This window comes from Capra hircus, assembly GCF_001704415.2.
Source record: "Capra hircus breed San Clemente chromosome X unlocalized genomic scaffold, ASM170441v1, whole genome shotgun sequence".
Lineage (NCBI taxonomy): Eukaryota > Metazoa > Chordata > Mammalia > Artiodactyla > Bovidae > Capra > Capra hircus.
The window spans coordinates 10,398,909-10,418,970 of NW_017189517.1; the positions used below are offsets into that span (position 1 = coordinate 10,398,909).

Here is a 20,062-nt window from a genome sequence, read left to right on the forward strand (position 1 = left end):
AGCAGCAGCAGTAGATAGCATCCACATTGGCCACAACTGATATGGAAATACCATTTACAGTTTATTCAACTAGGTCTATTGAGATGACACCTGTGCTAAGAACAGCTGAAATAGAATCACCATCTACAAATTTCCAGGCTGACTCTTCACCCATAATGGAAGATGCAATATCTACCTTCATACCAAAAGAGGCCTCTTCTATGGCACTTTCTTTCAGGGCCTCCTCTCCATTCACCAGAGCTCAGAGTGTACAGATCGTTATTCATGTTGAGACGACACATACAGCCTTGACTCCTGGGAAAACACTTGCACCTACAGTGGCTGAAACTATATTTTCCTCCACAATCACTGGGCCAGTATATGCATAGAATATACCCACAGGTGGTGGAAACAAGCTTCCTGTGATTTCCACTAGATCAGCTTCCACATCCAAGGAATCTGAGTCTGGTCCCACATCAACAAGTGATGAAGGTGTCCATCTATCCTTCACAAATGAGATCACTTGGACTTCCAGGCCAGATCAGACCTTGTTGACATCAGTGTTCTATGGGAGTACTTCTAATACAGAGCATTCATCCACAACTACTATTATCATCCAACCAGAAGCATCCAAAAAGTGCAAGGCCACCACTATTGCTAATACTACTACAGACAGATATACAACAGTTCTATCCAAATTGACATCCCCATGGCTCACTAATTTCTCCATGGTTTCTGGAGTCACATCTGTAACCAAACTGCTGCTGCTACTGCTAAGTCGCTTCAGCCGTGTCCGACTCTGTGCGACCCCACAGACAGCAGCCCACCAGGCTCCCCCGTCCCTGGGATTCTCCAGGCAAGAACACTGGAGTGGTTTGCCATTTCCTTCTCCAATGCATGAAAGTGAAAAGTGAAGTCGCTCAGTCGTGTCCGACTCTTAACAACCCCATGGACTGCAGCCTACCAGGCTCCTCCATCCATGGGATTTTCCAGGCAAGAGTACTGGAGTGGGGTGCCATTGCCTTCTCCCAGGTCTGAATTTAGCACCTTACTACTAAAAACCACTCCTGCATCCACAGTACTTGGAAATGAACTTCTTTCAACACCGAGGGAGACAGTTGTTTCACTTGTAGATAGAATATCTACCCTTGCTGATGTGGAACCCAATTTTTCTACTGAGGAGAGTGCTTCTGAGAACACACAAACAGAGATAAATGGTACAATTGCATTTGGAGAGACAACAGCCCCCGTTCCAGACTCTGCAATGATACAAAGATTCATTGCTACTGTGACAAGGAAAGAAACAACTTTCCATTATGGAAAATTGGCTCTAGCAGTGAAGATTAAGCTTTCTCTATTTGCAACAATGCTGGAAGCAACAGATGAGTCTATTTCCCCCTTTCCTGATGCAGAGAAGCTGACTGCCCGATTGGGATACAACTGCTGAGGTGAGAGAAAGTTGGTTTTCTACAAAATCAATGAAAACGACCCCTAAGAGTTCATACAACGAAACTACAGATATCTTCAATTCAACCCACATCTACATAGGACCTTGGACTTCAGAAACTCCACCTGAGGGGAATCCAGCTCCATCTCCCACTTCTGGGAGCGCACAGACTCCATCTACCTCAACCACAAGTAACACAGAGGAGGTCCGTGTTTCAGAAATGTCTACTGGTCTTGGGAAAACAGCTCTCCCTTCACAAGCTCTGACAATTACCACACTTTTGTCTCCTGAAAAAGGGAGCACGAGTGCCCTCCCAGTATATACTCCCAGGACTGAGGAAAACGATAGTAAGCACCACCTCTGTGACTCACCCTTTCTCACACCGCCAGGACAGTTCCTTTGTAGATACTGTAACCTCTGGGACAACCAAGATATCAAATCCTATAAACATTAAGACAACTTTTTTATACTTGCTTTCACCTAGGACTCAGCCTGAGGTGTCTTCAGTTGCCACTCTCATTTCTGAAAGCACACAGACTTCCCCTGAGTCCCCATCTCTTTCCACAGCTCGACTATCTAGTGCCAATTTTATAGCTGTGTCTACTGACAGGATCACTACAGCCCTTTCTGCTTCAAATGTATCTATAGCACTTCTTGGGAAAACTTCTATAATAACGTCCATTCATATCTACTAGATGTCCTCACAGCCAGTTAGTGGCACTCCCTTCACTTCTAAAAGTGTTTTGGGCACTCCCACTGTACTAATGACTGGAATTTCTAAAACAGACATTCAGATTGTTTGAAAAGTACCTCTGTAGCCACTTCTGGGCTGGGTCTGAAATGTCTTCAATGTCAGTTAATGTCTCTGCTTTTCCACTTCCTACTGTTTCTTCTGATGCTTCCACAACAGGTGGATCATTCTGTACTTCATTGTCTTCACTTACCCCCAGGCCTTCTATGACCATGCAAACATTGTCATTAGATGTCACACCTTTGACATATGCTGGGTCTGCTTCAAAAAATGCAGTGGCTTCCGTTGCTTTCACTACTTCAGAAATAACTAAAAGTATCATCCAGCATCACACCTACATCCTTTTCCTCCCCAGCAGAGCCAACTTTTCCCTCTGGGAAAACCATTCCAACCACTACCATGGCTGGGACAGTGACTCCATTCATAGGCATCCCTGTCTCTCGCCTACTCAGTTCTAAGAACACTGAAGCTATTTCTTCCATTCCAAAGACCACATTTTCATAATTTCTATCAACAGCCCAACAATCATCACAAAGATATCAGGGCACCACTCTGGACATATTCCCTGGGATTACTAACAGCTCTCTTTCAACTGTAAGCAGTGGTAAAGTAACAGCTTTCACAAATACTTATTCCAGACCTGGTGCCCCTGAAAGTGTGCTTTCATCTACTCTGGAAAATCTCCACACTTCCTTGAATATTCAAATTTCCCCATCTTTGACTGGTTTTAAAAGCACTCCTGGATCCACAAAAAGTGTAAAAATTACCGTTTATCATTCTTCAAATACAGAAAAGAAGACTTCCTCATCAGAAAATACTTCAACAGCTGAACTGACAAAAGGTGCCATGTCTGTGAATACACCTGCTTCATACCCTCCCTGGATTCCATCCGGTACAACTTCACCCTCTTCGACATCAGTTCTTTTTTCACCTCAAAGTACTGAAGCCAAGTTCTCTACTCCAAAGACTTCTCTTCCTCCTATGTCCCAAAGAGTTGAATTTCCAGTTCTACAAACAAGAACCACATCTAGTAATGCCCAGTCTCTGCTTTTGACTTCCTGGAATAAACCCACAGCTGAAGATTCTCAATTTTCAGCTTCTACCACTGCTCATGTAACTACATCCAACAAGAAGCAAACAGAGAGTCCTTACGTTAGTCTAGAGTCTTTGTCAACACTCCCGGTCTCTCAGACTGGTCTTGTACCTGGAGATGTAATGGCAATGTCATCAATTTCTGCAACAGGAACTCTTCTTACCTTGGAGATGTCTGAGAGTCCTTCATTACCAATATCTTCAAAATCTATCCCTGTTACTTTGGCTGACTTTAAGCACACATTTGAGAAGACAACTACAACTGTAACTCCTGGGACCACACTCAAATCAAATATTTCTGTTGCTGCTTCAGAATATATCATTTCAAAGGCTGCTACTTCACCCATGCTGACTTGGATCTTATCTAGTCTTCCTTCAGGTTCACCTCTGGCAACTAGATCCAATACTCTTCACATTATATCTTCCTCTCCAGAAGAGATATTCAGTTCAGTTCAGTTCAGTCGCTCAGTTGTGTCCGACTCTTTGCGACCCCATGAATGGCAGCACGCCAGGCCTCCCTGTCCATCGCCAACTCCCGGAGTTCACTCAGATTCACGTCCATCGAGTCCGTGATGCCATCCAGCCAACTCATCCTCTGCTGTCCCCTTCTCCTCCTGCCCCCAATCCCTGCCAGCATCAGAGAGTTTTCCAATGAGTCAACTCTTCGCATGAGGTGGCCAAAGTATTGGAGTTTCAGCTTTAGCATCAGTCCTTCCAAAGAAATCCCAGGGCTGATCTCCTTCAGAATGGATTGGTTGGATCTCCTTGTAGTCCAAGGGACTCTCAAGAGTCTTCTCCAACACCACACTTCAAAAGCATCAATTCTTCGGCACTCAGCCTTCTTCATAGTCCAACTCTCACATCCATACATGACCACTGGAAAAACCATAGCCTTGACTAGACGGACCTTTGTTGGCAAAGTAATGTCTCTGCTTTTTAATATGGTGCCTAGGTTGATCATAACTTTCCTTCCAAGGAGTAAGCGTCTTTTAATTTCATGGCTGCAATCACCATCTGCAGTGATTTTGGAGCCCCCCAAAATAAAGTCTGACAGTTTCCACTGTTTTCCCATCTATATGCCATGAAGTGATGGGACCAGATGCCATGGTCTTAGTTTTCTGAATGTTGAGCTTTAAGCCAACTTTTTCACTCTCCTCTTTCACTTTCATCAAGAGGCTTTTTAGTTCCTCTTTGCTTTTTGCCATAAGGGTGGTGTCATCTGCATATCTGAGGTTATTGATATTTCTCCCGGCAATCTTGATTCCAGCTTGTGTTTCTTCCAGCCCAGCGTTTCTCATGATGTACTCTGCATAGAAGTTAAATAAGCAGGGTGACAATATACAGCCTTGACGTACTCTTTTTCCTCTTTTGGAACCAGTCTGTTGTTTCATGTCTAGTTCTAACTGTTGCTTCCTGACCTGCATACAGGTTTCTCAAGAGGCAGGTCAGGTGGTCTGGTATTCCCATCTCTTTCAGAATTTTCCACAGTTTATTGTGATCCACACAGTCAAAGGCTTTGGCATAGTCAATAAAGCAGAAATAGATGTTTTTCTGGAACTCTCTTCCTTTTTTGATGATCCAGAGGATGTTGGCAACTTGATCTCTGGTTCCTCTGCCTTTTCTAAAACCATCTTGAACATCTGGAAGTTCACGGTTCACGTATTGCTGAAGCCTGGCTTGGAGAATTTTGAGCATTACTTTACTAGCATATGAGATGAATGCAATTGTGAGGTAGTTTGAGCATTCTTTGGCATTGCCTTTCTTTGGGGTTGGAATGAAAACTGACCTTTTCCAGTCCTGTGGCCACTGCTGAGTGTTCCAAATGTGCTGGCATATTGAGTGCAGCACTTTCACAGCATCATCTTTCAGGATTTGAAAGAGCTCAACTGGAATTCCATCACCTCCACTAGCTTTGTTCGTAGTGATGCTTTCTAAGGCCCACTTGACTTCACATTCCAGGATGTCTGGCTCTAGGTGAGTGATCACACCATCGTGATTATCTGGGTCATGAAGATCTTTTTTGTACAGTTCTCCTGTGTATTCTTGCCACCTCTTCTTAATATCTTCTGCTTCTGTTAGGTCCATACCATTTCTGTCCTCTATCGAGCTCATCTTTGCATGAAATTCTGAACCCCCCTCCCACCTCCCTCCCTGTACCATCCCTCTAGGTTATCCCAGTGCACCAGCCCCAGCATCCTGTATCATGCATCGAACCTAGACTGGCGATTCATTTCTTATATGATATTATACATGTTTCAATGCCATTCTCCCAAATCATCCCACCCTCGCCCTCTTCCACAGAATCAAAAAGTCTGTTTTGTACATCTGCATCTCTTTTGCTGTCTCGCATACAGGGTTATCGTCACCATCTTTCTAAATTCCATATATATGCATTAGTATACTGTATTGGTGTTTTTCTTTCTGGCTTACTTCACTCTGTATAATTGGCTCCAGTTTCATCCACCTCATTAGAACTGATTCAAATGTATTCTTTTCAATGGCTGAGTAATACTCCATTGTGTATATGTACCACAGCTTTCTTATCCATTCGTCTGCTGATGGACATCTAGGTTGCTTCCATGTCTTGGCTAGTATAAACAGTGCTGCGATGAACACTGGGGTACACGTGTCTCTTTCAATTCTGGTTTCCTCAGTGTGTATGCCCAGCAGTGGGATTGCTGGGTCATACGGCAGTTCTATTTCCAGTTTTTTTAAGGAATCTCCACACTGTTCTCCATAGTGGCTGTACTAGTTTACATTCCCACCAACACTGTAAGAGGGTTCCCTTTTCTCCACACCCTCTCCAGCATTTGTTACTTGTAGACTTTTGGATCACAGCCATTCTGACTGGTGTGAAATGGTACCTCATTGTGGTCTTGATTTGCATTTCTCTGATAATGAGTGATGTTGAGCATGTTTTCATGTGTTTGTTAGCCATCTGTATGTCTTCTTTGGAGAAATGTCTATTTAGTTCTTTGGCCCATTTTTTGATTGGGTCGTTTATTTTTCTGGAATTGAGCTTCATGAGTTGCTTGTATATTTTTGAGATTAGTTGTTTGTCAGTTTCTTCACACTCCATTTCTTCTGAGGGATTCCTGCCCACAGTAGTAGATATAATGATCATCTGAGTTAAATTCACCCATTCCAGTCCATTTTAGTTTGCTGATTCCTAGAATGTTGATGTTCACTCTTGCCATCTCCTGTTTGACCACTTCCAGTTTGGCTTGATTCATGGACCTAACATTCCAGGTTCCTATGCAATACTGCTCTTTACAGCATTGGACCTTGCTTCTATCACCAGTCACATCCACAACTGGGTATTGTTTTTGCTTTGCCTCCATCCCTTCATTCTTTCTGGAGTTATTTCTCCACTGATCTCCAATAGCATATTGGGCACCTACTGACCTGAGGAGTTGCTCTTTCAGTATCGTATCATTTTGCCTTTTCATACTGTTCATGGGGTTCTCAAGGCAAGAATACTGAAGTGGTTTGCCATTCCCTTCTCCAGTGGACCACATTCTGTCAGACCTCTCCACCATGACCCGCCCGTCTTGGGTGGCCCCACAGGGCATGGCTTAGACAAGATATTAAAATCCACATGTCTTTTGTTAATTTCCCCTTTCATACTTATTAGCATTTGGTTAAAAAACTGGAAATAGAACTGCCTTATGACCCAGCAATCCCACTATTGGGCATACACACCGAGGAAACCAGAATTGAAAGAGACACGTGTACCCCAATGTTCATTGCAGCACTGTTTATAATAGCCAGGACATGGAAGCAACCTAGATGTCCATCAGCAGATGAAAGGATAAGAAAGCTGTGGTACATGTACACAATGGAGTATTACTCAGCCATTAAAAGGAATACATTTGAATCAGTTCTAATGAGGTGGATGAAACTGGAGCCAATTATACAGAGTGAAGTAAGCCAGAAAGAAAAACACCAATACAGTATACTAATGCATATATATGGAATTTAGAAAGATGGTGACGATAACCCTGTATGCAACACAGCAAAAGAGACACAGATGTATAGAACAGTCTTTTGGCCTCTGTGGGAGAGGGAGAAGGTGGGATGATTTGGGAGAATAACATTGAAACATGTATAATATCATATAAGGTATGAATCGCCAGTCTAGGTTCAATGCAGGGTGCAGGATGCTTGGGGCTGGTGCACTGGGATGACCCGGAGGGATGATGTTGGGGAGGGAGTGGGTGGGGGGTTTGGAATTGGCAACAGGTGTACACCCGTGGCAGATTCATGTTGATGTGTGGCAAAACCAATACAATATTGTAAAGTAAAATAATAATAATAATAATAAATTAAAAATAATTCTAAAAGCAAAAATGTTAGGTTCTGTTGGTCAAAAAAATAAAATTCACATTTCTGACTTCTGACATAACACCAACACACCCACTCACTAACTTTACAATAGGACCCTTTGCTGGTGTAAGTACTGTACTCACCAAAACCACCCCTACACCTACAATGCACGGTATCACTACGGGCTTCCCAAGTCCTTTCCCTGTGTCTATAAAAATCACAAATGACAGTACCTACATTTCCATATCTTCTGAAGCATTTTCCAGAATCACTGTGACTGCCAACTCCAGGACTGTGCCTCAAGCTCCGTCCTTTAGCAGAATGAGTAAATCACCTCCAGTTGACCATACCCCATCTGTTGGTGCCATGTTTCTACCTGGCCCTACAACAACATCTGCATGGAGCAGAATCCTAGCTGCATCAGCACCCGCTATGTTAGTTCTTCCTAAGCCCACACAGGACTCCCTTCTAAATAAGCCACCACTACATCTGCTGATACTGGAGCCCCATTTCCGCTCATCTCCACCGGAGTAACACATCCTTTTACAGCAAATGTGTCCTCATTACCTTCTTCCTCTTTTGAGACAACGTGGCAGGACTCCACACCTTCCTTTTTATCTACCAAAACTTTGAATTCACCTATAGCCATGAAATTAAAAGATGCTTGCTCCTTGGAAGAAAAGTTATGACCAACCTAGATAGTATATTCAAAAGCAGAGACATTACTTTGGGGACTAGGGTCTGTCTAGTCAAGGCTATGGTTTTTCCAGTAGTCATGTATGGATGTGAGAGTTGGACTGTGAAGAAGGCTGAGGGCTAAAGAATTGGTGTTTTTGAACTGTGGTGTTGGAGAAGACTCTTGAGAGTCCCTTGGACTACAAGGAGATCCAACCAGTCCATTCTGAAGGAGATCAGCCCTGGGATTTCTTTGGAAGGAATGATACTAAAGCTGAAACTCCAGTACTTTGGCTACCTCATGTGAAGAGTTGACCCATTGGAAAAGACTTTGATGCTGGGAGGGATTGGGGGCAGGAGGAGAAGGGGATGGCAGAGGATGAGATGGCTGGATGGCATCACTGACTCGATGGACGTGAGTCTGAGTGGACTCCGGGAGTTGGTGATGGACAGGGAGGCCTGGCGTGCTGTGATTCATGGGGTCACAAAGAGTCGGACACGAATGAGCGACTGAACTGAACTGAACTGATTGCCGTTAAGTCCAATGATATGTTCCGCAATGTATGTGGCATAATAGAATGTATGCACAATGGGATATGTGTTCTCAAAGAGAGCCAATTCTCTGAAGGCAGAAAGGGCAAAAGAAGGGTACAGGTGTTTCTTATCTCCTTCAGACAGTATCTACAGTGGGTACCTTATTCCAAACACAATTCTCTAGCCATCTTTCTTATCTTTCCTTTATTGACATATAATGCAAATGTATGACACTTTTAAGCCTCCTTTCTATCCATTTTCTTCCTAATGCTCTGACTCTGCCAGTGCATGAGTCAGGAAACTTACCCCCTTCCCTATAAGAGGATTATATGGCCTTAGGTCCAACATGTTGACCACATACCAGAAAACACCAGAAGATACTCCAGCTTGCTCTTTTTGAATTCTGTTAATGCAGGTTTCAATCTTCTCCAGTTCCCACCTCCAGCTGGCTTCTAATTCTTATCTGTTACCGGGGAGTATTTGGCTTCCAAATCATTCAAATATTGGATGTTCCTTCAACTTTTATATATAGATATAGATGTATACATAGATATTTTTTTGGCCACATCAATGGCATACAGAATTTTTTGGCCACATCAATGGCATACAGAATTTCCCCAACCAGTAATCAAACCCATGCCCCCAGTAATGGTACCACTGGACCACCAGGGAAATCCATTTTCTCAACTTTAATATTCTAAAATAGAAAATTTTTTAAATTGAAATTTGATAGTACAGACAAGAGAAACAAGGGAATAAAGAGAAAAGCTTGAAGCATTAAAGAAGGGCATAGGAAGAAATAAACATTTTCTCAGTACAAACGAACCTGTGAGATAATGTTCGGCTTGGCCACTAAAAGGGCTAGAAATCTGTTGGCCAATGAAAACTAGGATTTGAGGGGAATTGTAGAATATCTGTCAATTGTGCAGAAATCAAGGAACAGCCCAAAAAATTAAAGCAAAACTTCCAGGGTACATCCTGGTTTGCTTTGGTATATGGATCCAAAAGTACTGCTTCTTGACCTTGGAGTTAAATTAAGCAGAGTTTAAGAATGAGGTTTCATTGTTTGGTTTCTTTAAAGTGAAGAGCAGTTTTGACCAGACTTGCAGAAGTTAAATTTCTTGAACTAAAGGAATGAAATTGATCTCCTTATTTTTACAGTTTCCTTCTACAATATTGAAATGAGCCTCTCTTTCTTTGATGAAGAGCCAAGGATCCCTATTACCAGTGTCATAAAAGAATTTGCAAAAAAAAAAAAAGGGTAAATAATCTATTGACTATTTATGCTACATCTAAAAAAAGTGAATAAATATATGTATATAAATATGTAACATCTTATGGAAAAACTTGAACTTTTTAGCCAACCCGATATATATAAAACTAGGCTTCACTTTTTTCTATGCATAATACGTTACAGCACATTGGTTTTGATTTTTCTTTTTGCTGGAAATTTATCCACTCTGTAAGCAACACCATTAAGATGTATGTGGTCTCTCTTTTATAGTGTCAATGCTGGAAAGCTTTTTATGAGGTGTTATTAATTGGTTTAGAACTGTACATGTTTCTCCACTGATATGAATTCTGCACCTTTGCCATGTTTCCTTACTTGGGGAACCTAGGAGAGCTGTGATAACATAGTGTATCCTATTGTACTTAAATATTTTTGTTTTCTGTACTTTCATTTCTTCTCTCTTTTACGCAAGAAATGTCTTATTTATCCTTACATTTTTCTGATAATAAGCAGTAATACCTACTCTCTGTAAAAAATTCAGACACTAAAATCTGAAACCCAGAAAATAAATGTCCTCCCTAATATCACTTTTTGTATTAACACCTCTTAACAGTTTGAAGCATTTTCTTTCAGATTTTTTCTATATATACTAACAGTGATTCATACATGTTTTTTTTGCAAAAGTAGCTGGAATCATGCTATTTATGCTATTCTGCAACTTGCTTTCTTTTCACTTAACCATGTGTCTTTAGGCGCACTCATGCTAGTAAACATAGACCTACATCATGCACTTAAAAAAAAAAAAGATTTCCTCGTAGCTTTAATCCAGGCATCCTTTGGAGGACATTTAGTTTGTTTCTATTTTTTTTTCTCTATTTGGAAACAATGTTGACAATAATGCTCTTGCAATAAATTTGAAGGGGGTGTACTTGAATATTTCTGTAGGATAAATTCCTAGAACTGGAATTGCTAGGTCAAAGGACATGAATATTTTACATTTTGATAGCTATCATTAAGTGGCCTCCCAGATAGGTGGTACCAACTTGCACCCTCACCAACAGTAACTGATAATGTCTGTTTCCCCTCTCTCCCCATCAGCATTTATTTTCAAGTATATATGACATGATTATAAGTGCTTGAAAAATGGGTTGGTGTATTCATCCACCAGGCCTGCTATAACAAAACATGATGCACTCGGTGGTTTAAATGACAGACGTTTTTTTCCTTTTCTTTTTAATTGAGGTATAGTTGATTTATGATACTGTGCCAATTTCACACATACAGCAAAATGATAAAATTATGTGTATATTATTTTATAGACATTTATTTTCTTACAGTTCTGGAGGTTGGAAGTCTAAGATCAAGGTGCTGGCAAGGTCGGTTTCTGGTGAGGCCTCTGTCCTTGGCTTCTCACTGTGTCCTCACACATGGCCTTTTCTGTGTGTGTGTACACAGAGAGATCTCTAGTGTCTCTTCCTCTTCTCAATAAGGACACTACTCTTATCAGATTAGGGCTCCACCCTATGACTTCATTTAGCCTTAAGTACCTTCTTAAAGGTTTCCCTGGTGGCTCAGATGGTAAAGAATCCTCCTGCAATGCAGGAGACCCAGGTTCAATCCTTGGGTCAGGAAGATCCCCTGGAGAAAGAAATGGCAACCCACTCCAGTGTTGTTGCCTGGAAAATTCCATGGACAGAGGAGCCTGGTGGGCTACAGTCCATGGGGTCACAAAGAGTCAGACATGACTGAGTGACTAACACGCTGCACTTTCTCTACCTTCTCAAAGCTCTTATCTCCAAATACAGTCACATTAGTGGGTTAGAGCTTCAACATGAATCTTGCAGGGATGAGTTCATCCCATACCAATAGGTAAAATGTAAATCAAAAAGCTGAGTGGAGCAGATGGAAATGTTAAACCAACTGAAATAATAAATGCAGCTTAATAGTCACATCATCTCAGGTAACTTTGCTGAGTTAAGAAAGAGGAGCAGGAGTACTACAACAAATGTTTTATCTTTTACAGTTGAATTCTATATTTCAAGACAGTGAATTTGTTCTTGCTAATCTGGCTGTTCAAATTAAAAGCAGATATGTGAATGTCATCTGCTGTGGGTCTGTTCCTATCTGAAAGGTATACCCTTGGTTTTTGTTTGAGACTGCTGCATTTTGAGTTGCATCTTCCCTTCCGACTATAGGTTCTCTTCGGATTGATATAGAGGTTTGTATTATCACTGTAAGGTATAAAGTCAATGAGAGAACAAAACAGAAAAAAGTAAATAGGGGAAGTAGTGAAATTGGACTCAGTTACCCCTAAAACCCCTCTTAGCTTTAAAATGCTATGATTCTGTGACTTAGGGGAAAAAATCATGTCTTAAAGGGATGAAACGTTAGGGATGGCCATTGTATGAGGATTAATAAGGCCTTTTATTTTTGGATAATGCACTTTCAAGAATTAGAAATTCTAAGGGAACTTGTAATGTTTCAAGTGAGGAATGCTAGCTAGTTCCAGAATTGCCTGGGTCACAGATTTGGAGAGGTGATTGCAGTGAAATTGGCAGGTGCTGAGTACTATCCAGAAGACCATAACAAAGTTAACTGGTCATCTGAGGAATATTTTCTTTGGTCTTGTCCTGCACATATACTAGTGCTCTGTTAAAGGAAAATCCCAAAGAATCCTTTTGAAAAATAAGCATGGTTCTGGTGCACCATGGTTAGCTGATTTTTTAAAAACACTGAGTGTGACTGCCTGTCTTCCATACACTGGGATTTTTGTTTCTTTTGCATGTTCAAACATAAATGGGTTTAAGAAAGTTCACAAAAAGTAACAGAAGTAAATCCATGACATGTTATTAAAAGAAAATTGGAAATGTCTAAAGTATACACCATTCTTTCAAAAAACTATGTCTATGATTTTTCTTTATTATGAAGGTAATATGTGGTCAATGTAAAAACTTAGAGCTTTACAGAAATATATGACATGGACAGCAAAAATCTCCAGAAAGCTGCCTTTCCCCACCTACTTTAAGAACACTGGTTAATGGCTCATTTTATATATTTATATATCTCTCTAGATTTGTTGTCATGAGTTTGCTAAGAGAATGGGACCATATTTTGTTTTACAACTTTCTTTTCTTGCCTTAGAATACATCATGTATATCCTTTCCAGCTAATACTTACAGATGTAGCTTATTTGTTTTAATGACTGCATAGAATTCTTTTGTATGGATGTGCTGTGGTTTATTTATCCAATTACCTCGTGATGGACATTTGATTTTCTTCACCTTTGTATATATATTTTTATACACCCCTGCTCATACTATTATGGAATAGATTCCTAGAAGTGGGATTGCTGAGTCAAAGGCTTACCACCATTTTGATATGCAAATAATAACCCAGCTCTTTTTTTTTTTTCCAAGAGGGTTGAACAGGCATTTTAGACCCAGCTCTTTTAAAGTGTCTCCTTAGAGCCCTAGTATTATCCGAATTTCAAGCAGGGGGATTCTACCATCTACCTCACAGTTGTCTTTCTCCTGAACTTGTTCTCTCATGTATTTGGTACTGTGGTTTATTTTCCTATAATTTTCTGGTGATTTTGGTACAGAGACATTACTGGGAAAGAAATAACCATGGACCAATTTGTAAGTATTTTTTCAAAACAAATCTACTTGTAACCCACCCTATACCTGATTATATATAGGTAAATAGCTCTTCAATTCAACTGTATATTATCAGGCAAGGTTCAGCTGTAATAATTGAGGGGCAAACTACATTACTTTCTTTGGGATCTGCACAAGAATCCACTAAGAAAACCAATCTCTGCATTTCTGAACTGTATATGTGGTAATTTTTTGAAGCACATTTTGGGGTCTATGGGAGTATGGAATGATTTGAGGATTGCAAATGATAAATGAAATTTCTTGATTATAGGCATCTGGCAAAGAAACCTGTTTTTTTCCAAGAGTGACACAATTATTTGCAAAATGGGCATCCACTCTTGTGTAGAATTCAAGTCAATGTGACAAAACTATCTCCCATTATTTGTTCCAGTGCCTTAAAGCTTTACAATGTTAGATTCTGAAATAATTAGTATGCACCAAGGTTTTAAGTCATTTAAATCTGAGATAAATATTTTGACTACACAAAATATAGTCAAGCCTACAGTGCATTCCAAATTATCTGCCATCACTTAAAATGATGTAAATACCTGAGTCAGAATGTAAAAATTGAAAACAGTATACAGAATGTGACATAACTAAAATTCCTCTCAAATAATAGGCGTAAAAGCCTTTTGGTGGTAATGCGGCCCCCAGAGTCAGGCTGCCTGAGTCAGAATCCCTGCTTTTCCATTTCCTGATTATGAGAACTTGGGCGACTTAATTAAACTCCCTGTGCCTCAGTTTCCTCATCTGTCAAATGGAGATAATAATATGACCATTCCTTACAAGGATGTTGGAAAGAAGGAATGGAATAACCCACATAGAGTGCTTAGTACAGGACATAGAGCATGAAATCCTGGTAGTGATTTCTTTGTCATCACCATGTTTGAAGAGCCTGAAGGCTTTGACTCTGCTGCCAGTTCTGTGGGATACTGGGCACATCATTTCAGTTCTCTGAGACTAGAACATGGAGGGACACATCTGTGCATTATCCACCCTGCAGTGTTGGTGTCAGGACTAAATGCATTGATGTTTTGCAGGTGATTTGTAGATGGCAATGGGTTATATAGATATAAAGTATAATTATGATTGTAGTTGTTAGCAATAGGCCTGTGGTCAATTGTGACATTTGTTTAAAGGTTTCAGTGACTATGTGCTTTTCTCTTGCATTATTTGAAACAGAGAAGGGCAAGGACTGGCTACAATTTCCCACGTACCATACAGGTAGGAACTGAGTTTATTCAGAGCTGGCACATTTACTTTTAATTTTCTTTCCATTTAATTCTGTATGTGTAGCCTGTTGGTCAGAGCTGTCAGAGGGAGATCAAAGCACCTGCTGGTTATTTTGCAGATGCTATAACTGGGCTCTTGCCTTTAAGAAAGAAGCTGCTTCAGTTGGTCATGGCACAGCCTAGCAGCCTGCCTGCTGCCTCTTTGTAGTGAAGAGAAAATGGGGTCCAAAGTGGTCATAATTTGGGGATAGGGCGATATAGTGTTGTCATCAAAAAACTCCACGAAATACTGAGTAGGGAAATTGCAAAACAACTTGGAAAGCAGCCTCGGTCCTGTTCAGGCTCGTGGTCCAGGTCCTCCTGGAACACTGGCTATTATTGTTCTGCTTGATGCAACCCAAGAGGGACATATAGACCTAGAGGGGTGGGATGGGGGTGCGTGGGAGGGAGGTTCAAGAGGGAAGGAGTGTATGTACACATAGAGCTGATTCACCTTGTTGTACAGCAGAAACTAACACAACATTGTAAAGCAGTTATACTCCAATAAAAAAAGAAAGAAAGGAAAAAAAGGACATATAACTGCAGAAGTTTCATGGGAAGGTCTTTAAAATATTTAGGGTGCGAAGGGTAGAGGGTCTGCTCTACTCTTGCAGCAGGAGGAGAGGTTTAAAAAGAAAATCCCTCTTCAGACTGAGAAGATGGAAGCTGAGAAGAGATTGGCTACCAGTGGAATGGGTAGTATGAACAAGGACTTCACTAAATATGGATCAGCGGTGGGGATGGGGCAGGCGTGGCTTCGATTGGACATAGAGAGAAATTCTGAGTAAACACAGGCACATCTGACTTTTGAGAGCTGATAGGAAATATAAGAAAGTATTTCTTCAAAAGATGGATCTACAAACGGAAATGGAGAAAAAGCATAGGTAAACTTGTAAGTCTGAAATGTGCTTTGTAATGGAAGATAGAGATACTAGGAACGTCTGAGGACCTCGCTATAGAGCTTGAAGTTAAGAACAGCCCTGTTTTTTCACATCATATCTTTAATGGAGAGAACATTCCAAAATAAGATATTAGGTCCTTGTGACCTTGGTTAAGGCTCAGTTTCTTCATCTGCAGAATGGGGGGAATAATAGCACTACTTCATAAGGTTCTTGTGATAACATGAATTAAAACATGCAGAACAAGAGCTCTACAAATGTTGGCTACTATTATGATCATCATTATTATTTATTATAGAAATAGGCCTTCTGCAGAACACAGTTTTCTAGACTAATTGAGCATGTGCCTATTTGCCTTATTATTGAGGTAATGATGGATAAATTAGAGACCAGAAGAGTAAAAGGTTTTCTCTGAATGCTCCATCTTCTCTATTAATTATCACAAACCCCTAGAAATTGCATAGCTAGTCAATTTCAACATAATGCAAATGTTGCTGACTGCTCTTTTAAAAATGGGGTTTGAGTTGTTTGTTTTGGATACGAGAAAATTTATCAGATGACTTCAATGTGCTGTACTCCATCATTTCTGAAGATTTGCCCCTTAATAGCTGTAAAATGCTTGATATTTATGGACTACTAATTAAGTCATCTGCACAGAGTTTCAGCACCGCAGGCCAAGTTGCACTCTGTGGCCATAACTGCAACATCTTTCTCTTTTGCTCTGCTTTTTAGCTGTCATTGTCAGGTCATCATAAAGGCCACCTCTTCTTTAGCTCCCACCAAATTGATTAGCAGGAGCAAAAGTAAAATACATGGTAACTTCATGCATGGAAACTTCACACAAAATCAATTGATATTATTAGTAAAGTCTGGACATGCTGCAGTGAGAAAACTAGGTAATTTGGGTGAATGTTTTCATATGAATTAATTCCCTTTTTTATAAAGTTCCAAATGCATACATAGCAAGAAACCCTGCCTTCAGAGGGGGAGAGAAACTGTCTTTAAGTTCCTTTCCACATCCTTGGTATTCATCATGCCCTGACAGCCTTTTTACCTGGAAGAGCTTGTTAAAAAAACCAGAGTACCAGGGGAGTTACCAGAGACCATCAACCTGCTCTGGATATTAGCAGCAGCCAGTTCATCAGTGGAGTGGGAGCACTTTTTCTCTTGCTTAAATGCTTAGAGAAGGAAAGGAAGGTGTCTTATGCCCTTAGAGAAGAGACTGGGATGGCTGGGCAAGGCTTGCTGACCTACTTCTCAGGCCACCCTGATTTATGGAATCAAACAAACCAAGTGGGTGGTCAGTAAAAATTGGGACTTTCTCACAAAAACTTAGCTCAGGACGCATCTCCCTTTATGTGACAACACTTGGCAGCAAAACTTTGCTTTTAGCATCAATATCAGAACAGAGCATCAATATCAGAACAGAGCATCCTGATCTATACTACTTATGATGAATACATGGAATTTATTAAAGCCAAGTCCAGCCCAAAGTGCATTAAGAAAGAGAAGTCAGCCTTTAATGTCTGGTCACTGCACCCCAAACTATTAACAACTGCACTCAAAAGGAAGGCTGTCGGCAGGTGGGGACTTTCGATTTTTACTCTACATCTCTTTGTGTGGCTTGACTTTTTTCAATGCGTATGTACCATTTTAATGAAACTGAAGCAGAAGAACTGTCCTGTCAAGTGGTAGCTTTAAAGCAAAGGACCAAATGTGAGATCTGACTGGGAGCCTTATTTTTAAAAAAGGTTCAATTTAATGTTATTTTCATCCTGCTTTAAATTGCCTGGTAGAAAAGTTTCCCCTTTTATTTGCTGATGTTTATGTGCAGGGTAATAATGATGGGTGGTAATGGATGTTCAGGAAACTTTTAAGTGCCTTTTGCCCTTTCAAATGTACATTCATTTTCTCTGTAGAGCCCAGAAAGTGCAAAGCCGAAGAAACAGCCTCTAAATACAAAGGGACATATAAGTGGCTCTTAACCAACGCTACTGAGACAGCCCAAAGTAGATGCATAAAAAATGAAGATGGAAGTGCTACTAGACTCTGGTATGCACCGGCTAAGTTCTAATTGCTAGTTGGGTACACAAAGATCTGCTTAATTGGGAGCATGTTTCCAAATCCTTTGTCTGAGCACACCTCCTCCTTCCCCCTCTAGTGCCCATCTTCCTTTCTTTCACCTTTTGGGTCTACTTAAGCATATACATGCCACACAATAACAACCCAGAAAAAATTTCAAGAAGACAAAAGAGAAAAAAACCTCCCATGATCCAACCACCTGAACACAGCTGCTTTTAGGTGGTCGTATTTTTTTTTCCCATGTAGCCTTTTATGCGTTTTAAATTTTATCTAGTGGTATTCACCCTTCTTATAGCAGTAATGTTATTTAACCTTTCACTCAATGGTTTATCAAACATTTTCCATGCTTTACATTTATTGTCTTAATGACCTTTTCAAAAACCTGCCTCAAAAGCTACCTCGTTGATGGGCCATAATAATTTACTAAATCACTCTACTATTCTTGACTTTAACATTTTCCTCTTTTCATCAGCCCCTCTTTTCTTGCTCTTTGCTACCGGTTTATGCCATTAACTTAAGTGCGCAGATAGGAGGGACAGCAGGTTTTGACAAAAATGTAAAAGCTGTCTTTTGGAAGGTGACATCTTAGACTGAGTCCTACCTCTTCTTCCCTACGTCTAGTCACTTAGTGAGTCGTGCAGCTTTTATGGTCACAAACAGAGCTTACATCTGCCCTTTCCTTTCTGACCCCACTGCCACTCCCTGGGTGCCTACAATTAGAGCAGTCTCCTGGCCTTCTAACTGCCCACTACCTCCCCACCCCCAGCTCTACTTCACACTGTTGCCAGCATAATTGTCCTGAAGTATGGCTGTCAACATGTCGATTTCCCACTCCAGTTCTATATTGCTTTAAGGATTAAATCCAAAACTCTAAATAAAGTACCTAAGACCCTCAGGCCCCTTTCCTTCCCCCCTAGATGGACCGTTGCCCTTCTGGACTTGCATCTCTTTCTCTGCTTGTGCTATTTGCTCTCTTTGGTTGCGGAGAGGGGGCACTTTCTCCATCTCTGTTCTTTTAGTGCCCAGCTCAGCTCAAAAGTTACAAATAACTATAAAACTCCTAGAGGAGAACATAGGCAAAACACTCTCCGACATACATCACAGCAGGATCCTCTATGACCCACCTCCCAGAATACTGGAAATAAAAGCAAAAATAAACAAATGGGACCTAATTAAACTTAAAGGCTTCTGGATAACAAAGGAAACTATAAGCAAGGTGAAAAGACAGCCTTCAGAATGGGAGAAAATAATAGCAAATGAAGCAACTGACAAACAACTAATCTCAAAAATATACAAGCAACTCATGAAGCTCAATTCCAGAAAAATAAACGACCCAATCAAAAAATGGGCCAAAGAACTAAATAGACATTTCTCCAAAGAAGACATACAGATGGCTAACAAACACATGAAAACATGCTCAACATCACTCATTATCAGAGAAATGCAAATCAAGACCACAATGAGGTACCATTTCACGCCAGTCAGAATGGCTGCAATCCAAAAGTCTACAAGCAATAAGTGCTGGAGAGGGTGTGGAGAAAAGGGAACCCTCTTACACTCTCGGTGGGAATGTAAACTAGTACAGCCACTATGGAGAACAGTGTGGAGATTCCTTAAAAAACTGGAAATAGAACTGCCGTACGACCCAGCAATCCCACTGCTGGGCACACACACTGAGGAAACCAGAATTGAAAGAGACACATGTACCCAAATGTTCATCGCAGTTTATAATAGCTCTGTTTATAATAGCCAGGACATGGAAGCAACCTAGATGTCCATCAGCAGATGAATGGATAAGAAAGCTGTGGTACATATACACAATGGAGTATTACTCAGCCATTAAAAGGAATACATTTGAATCAGTTCTAATGAGGTGGATGAAACTGGAGCCAATTATATAGAGTGAAGCAAGCGAGAAAGAAAAACACCAATACAGTATACTAATGCATATATATGGAATTTAGAAAGATGGTAACGATAACCCTGTATGCCAGACAACAAAAGAGACACAGATGTATAGAACAGTATTTTGGACTCTGTGGGAGAGGGAGAGGGTGGGATGATTTGGGAGAATGGCATTGAAACATGTATAATATCATATGTGAAACGAATTGCCAGT

At 40.6% G+C, this 20,062-nt stretch overlaps 1 protein-coding gene across 1 annotated transcript in view; it reads left to right on the top strand.

Moving 5' to 3' along the window:
* The window catches only part of ADGRG4 (adhesion G protein-coupled receptor G4), a 98,165-nt gene that overhangs the window by 20,306 nt on the left and 57,797 nt on the right, over window positions 1-20,062 (top strand). Inside the window, 14 exon segments of the mRNA XM_018044067.1 lie at window positions 26-739; window positions 1,012-1,315; window positions 1,428-1,766; window positions 1,768-2,209; window positions 2,212-2,253; window positions 2,256-2,485; window positions 2,487-3,719; window positions 7,626-8,067; window positions 8,070-8,248; window positions 9,959-10,056; window positions 12,055-12,143; window positions 14,831-14,915; window positions 16,594-16,757; window positions 17,781-17,913. Of these exon segments, the coding sequence (XP_017899556.1) occupies window positions 26-739; window positions 1,012-1,315; window positions 1,428-1,766; window positions 1,768-2,209; window positions 2,212-2,253; window positions 2,256-2,485; window positions 2,487-3,719; window positions 7,626-8,067; window positions 8,070-8,248; window positions 9,959-10,056; window positions 12,055-12,143; window positions 14,831-14,915; window positions 16,594-16,757; window positions 17,781-17,913 (4,494 nt within the window).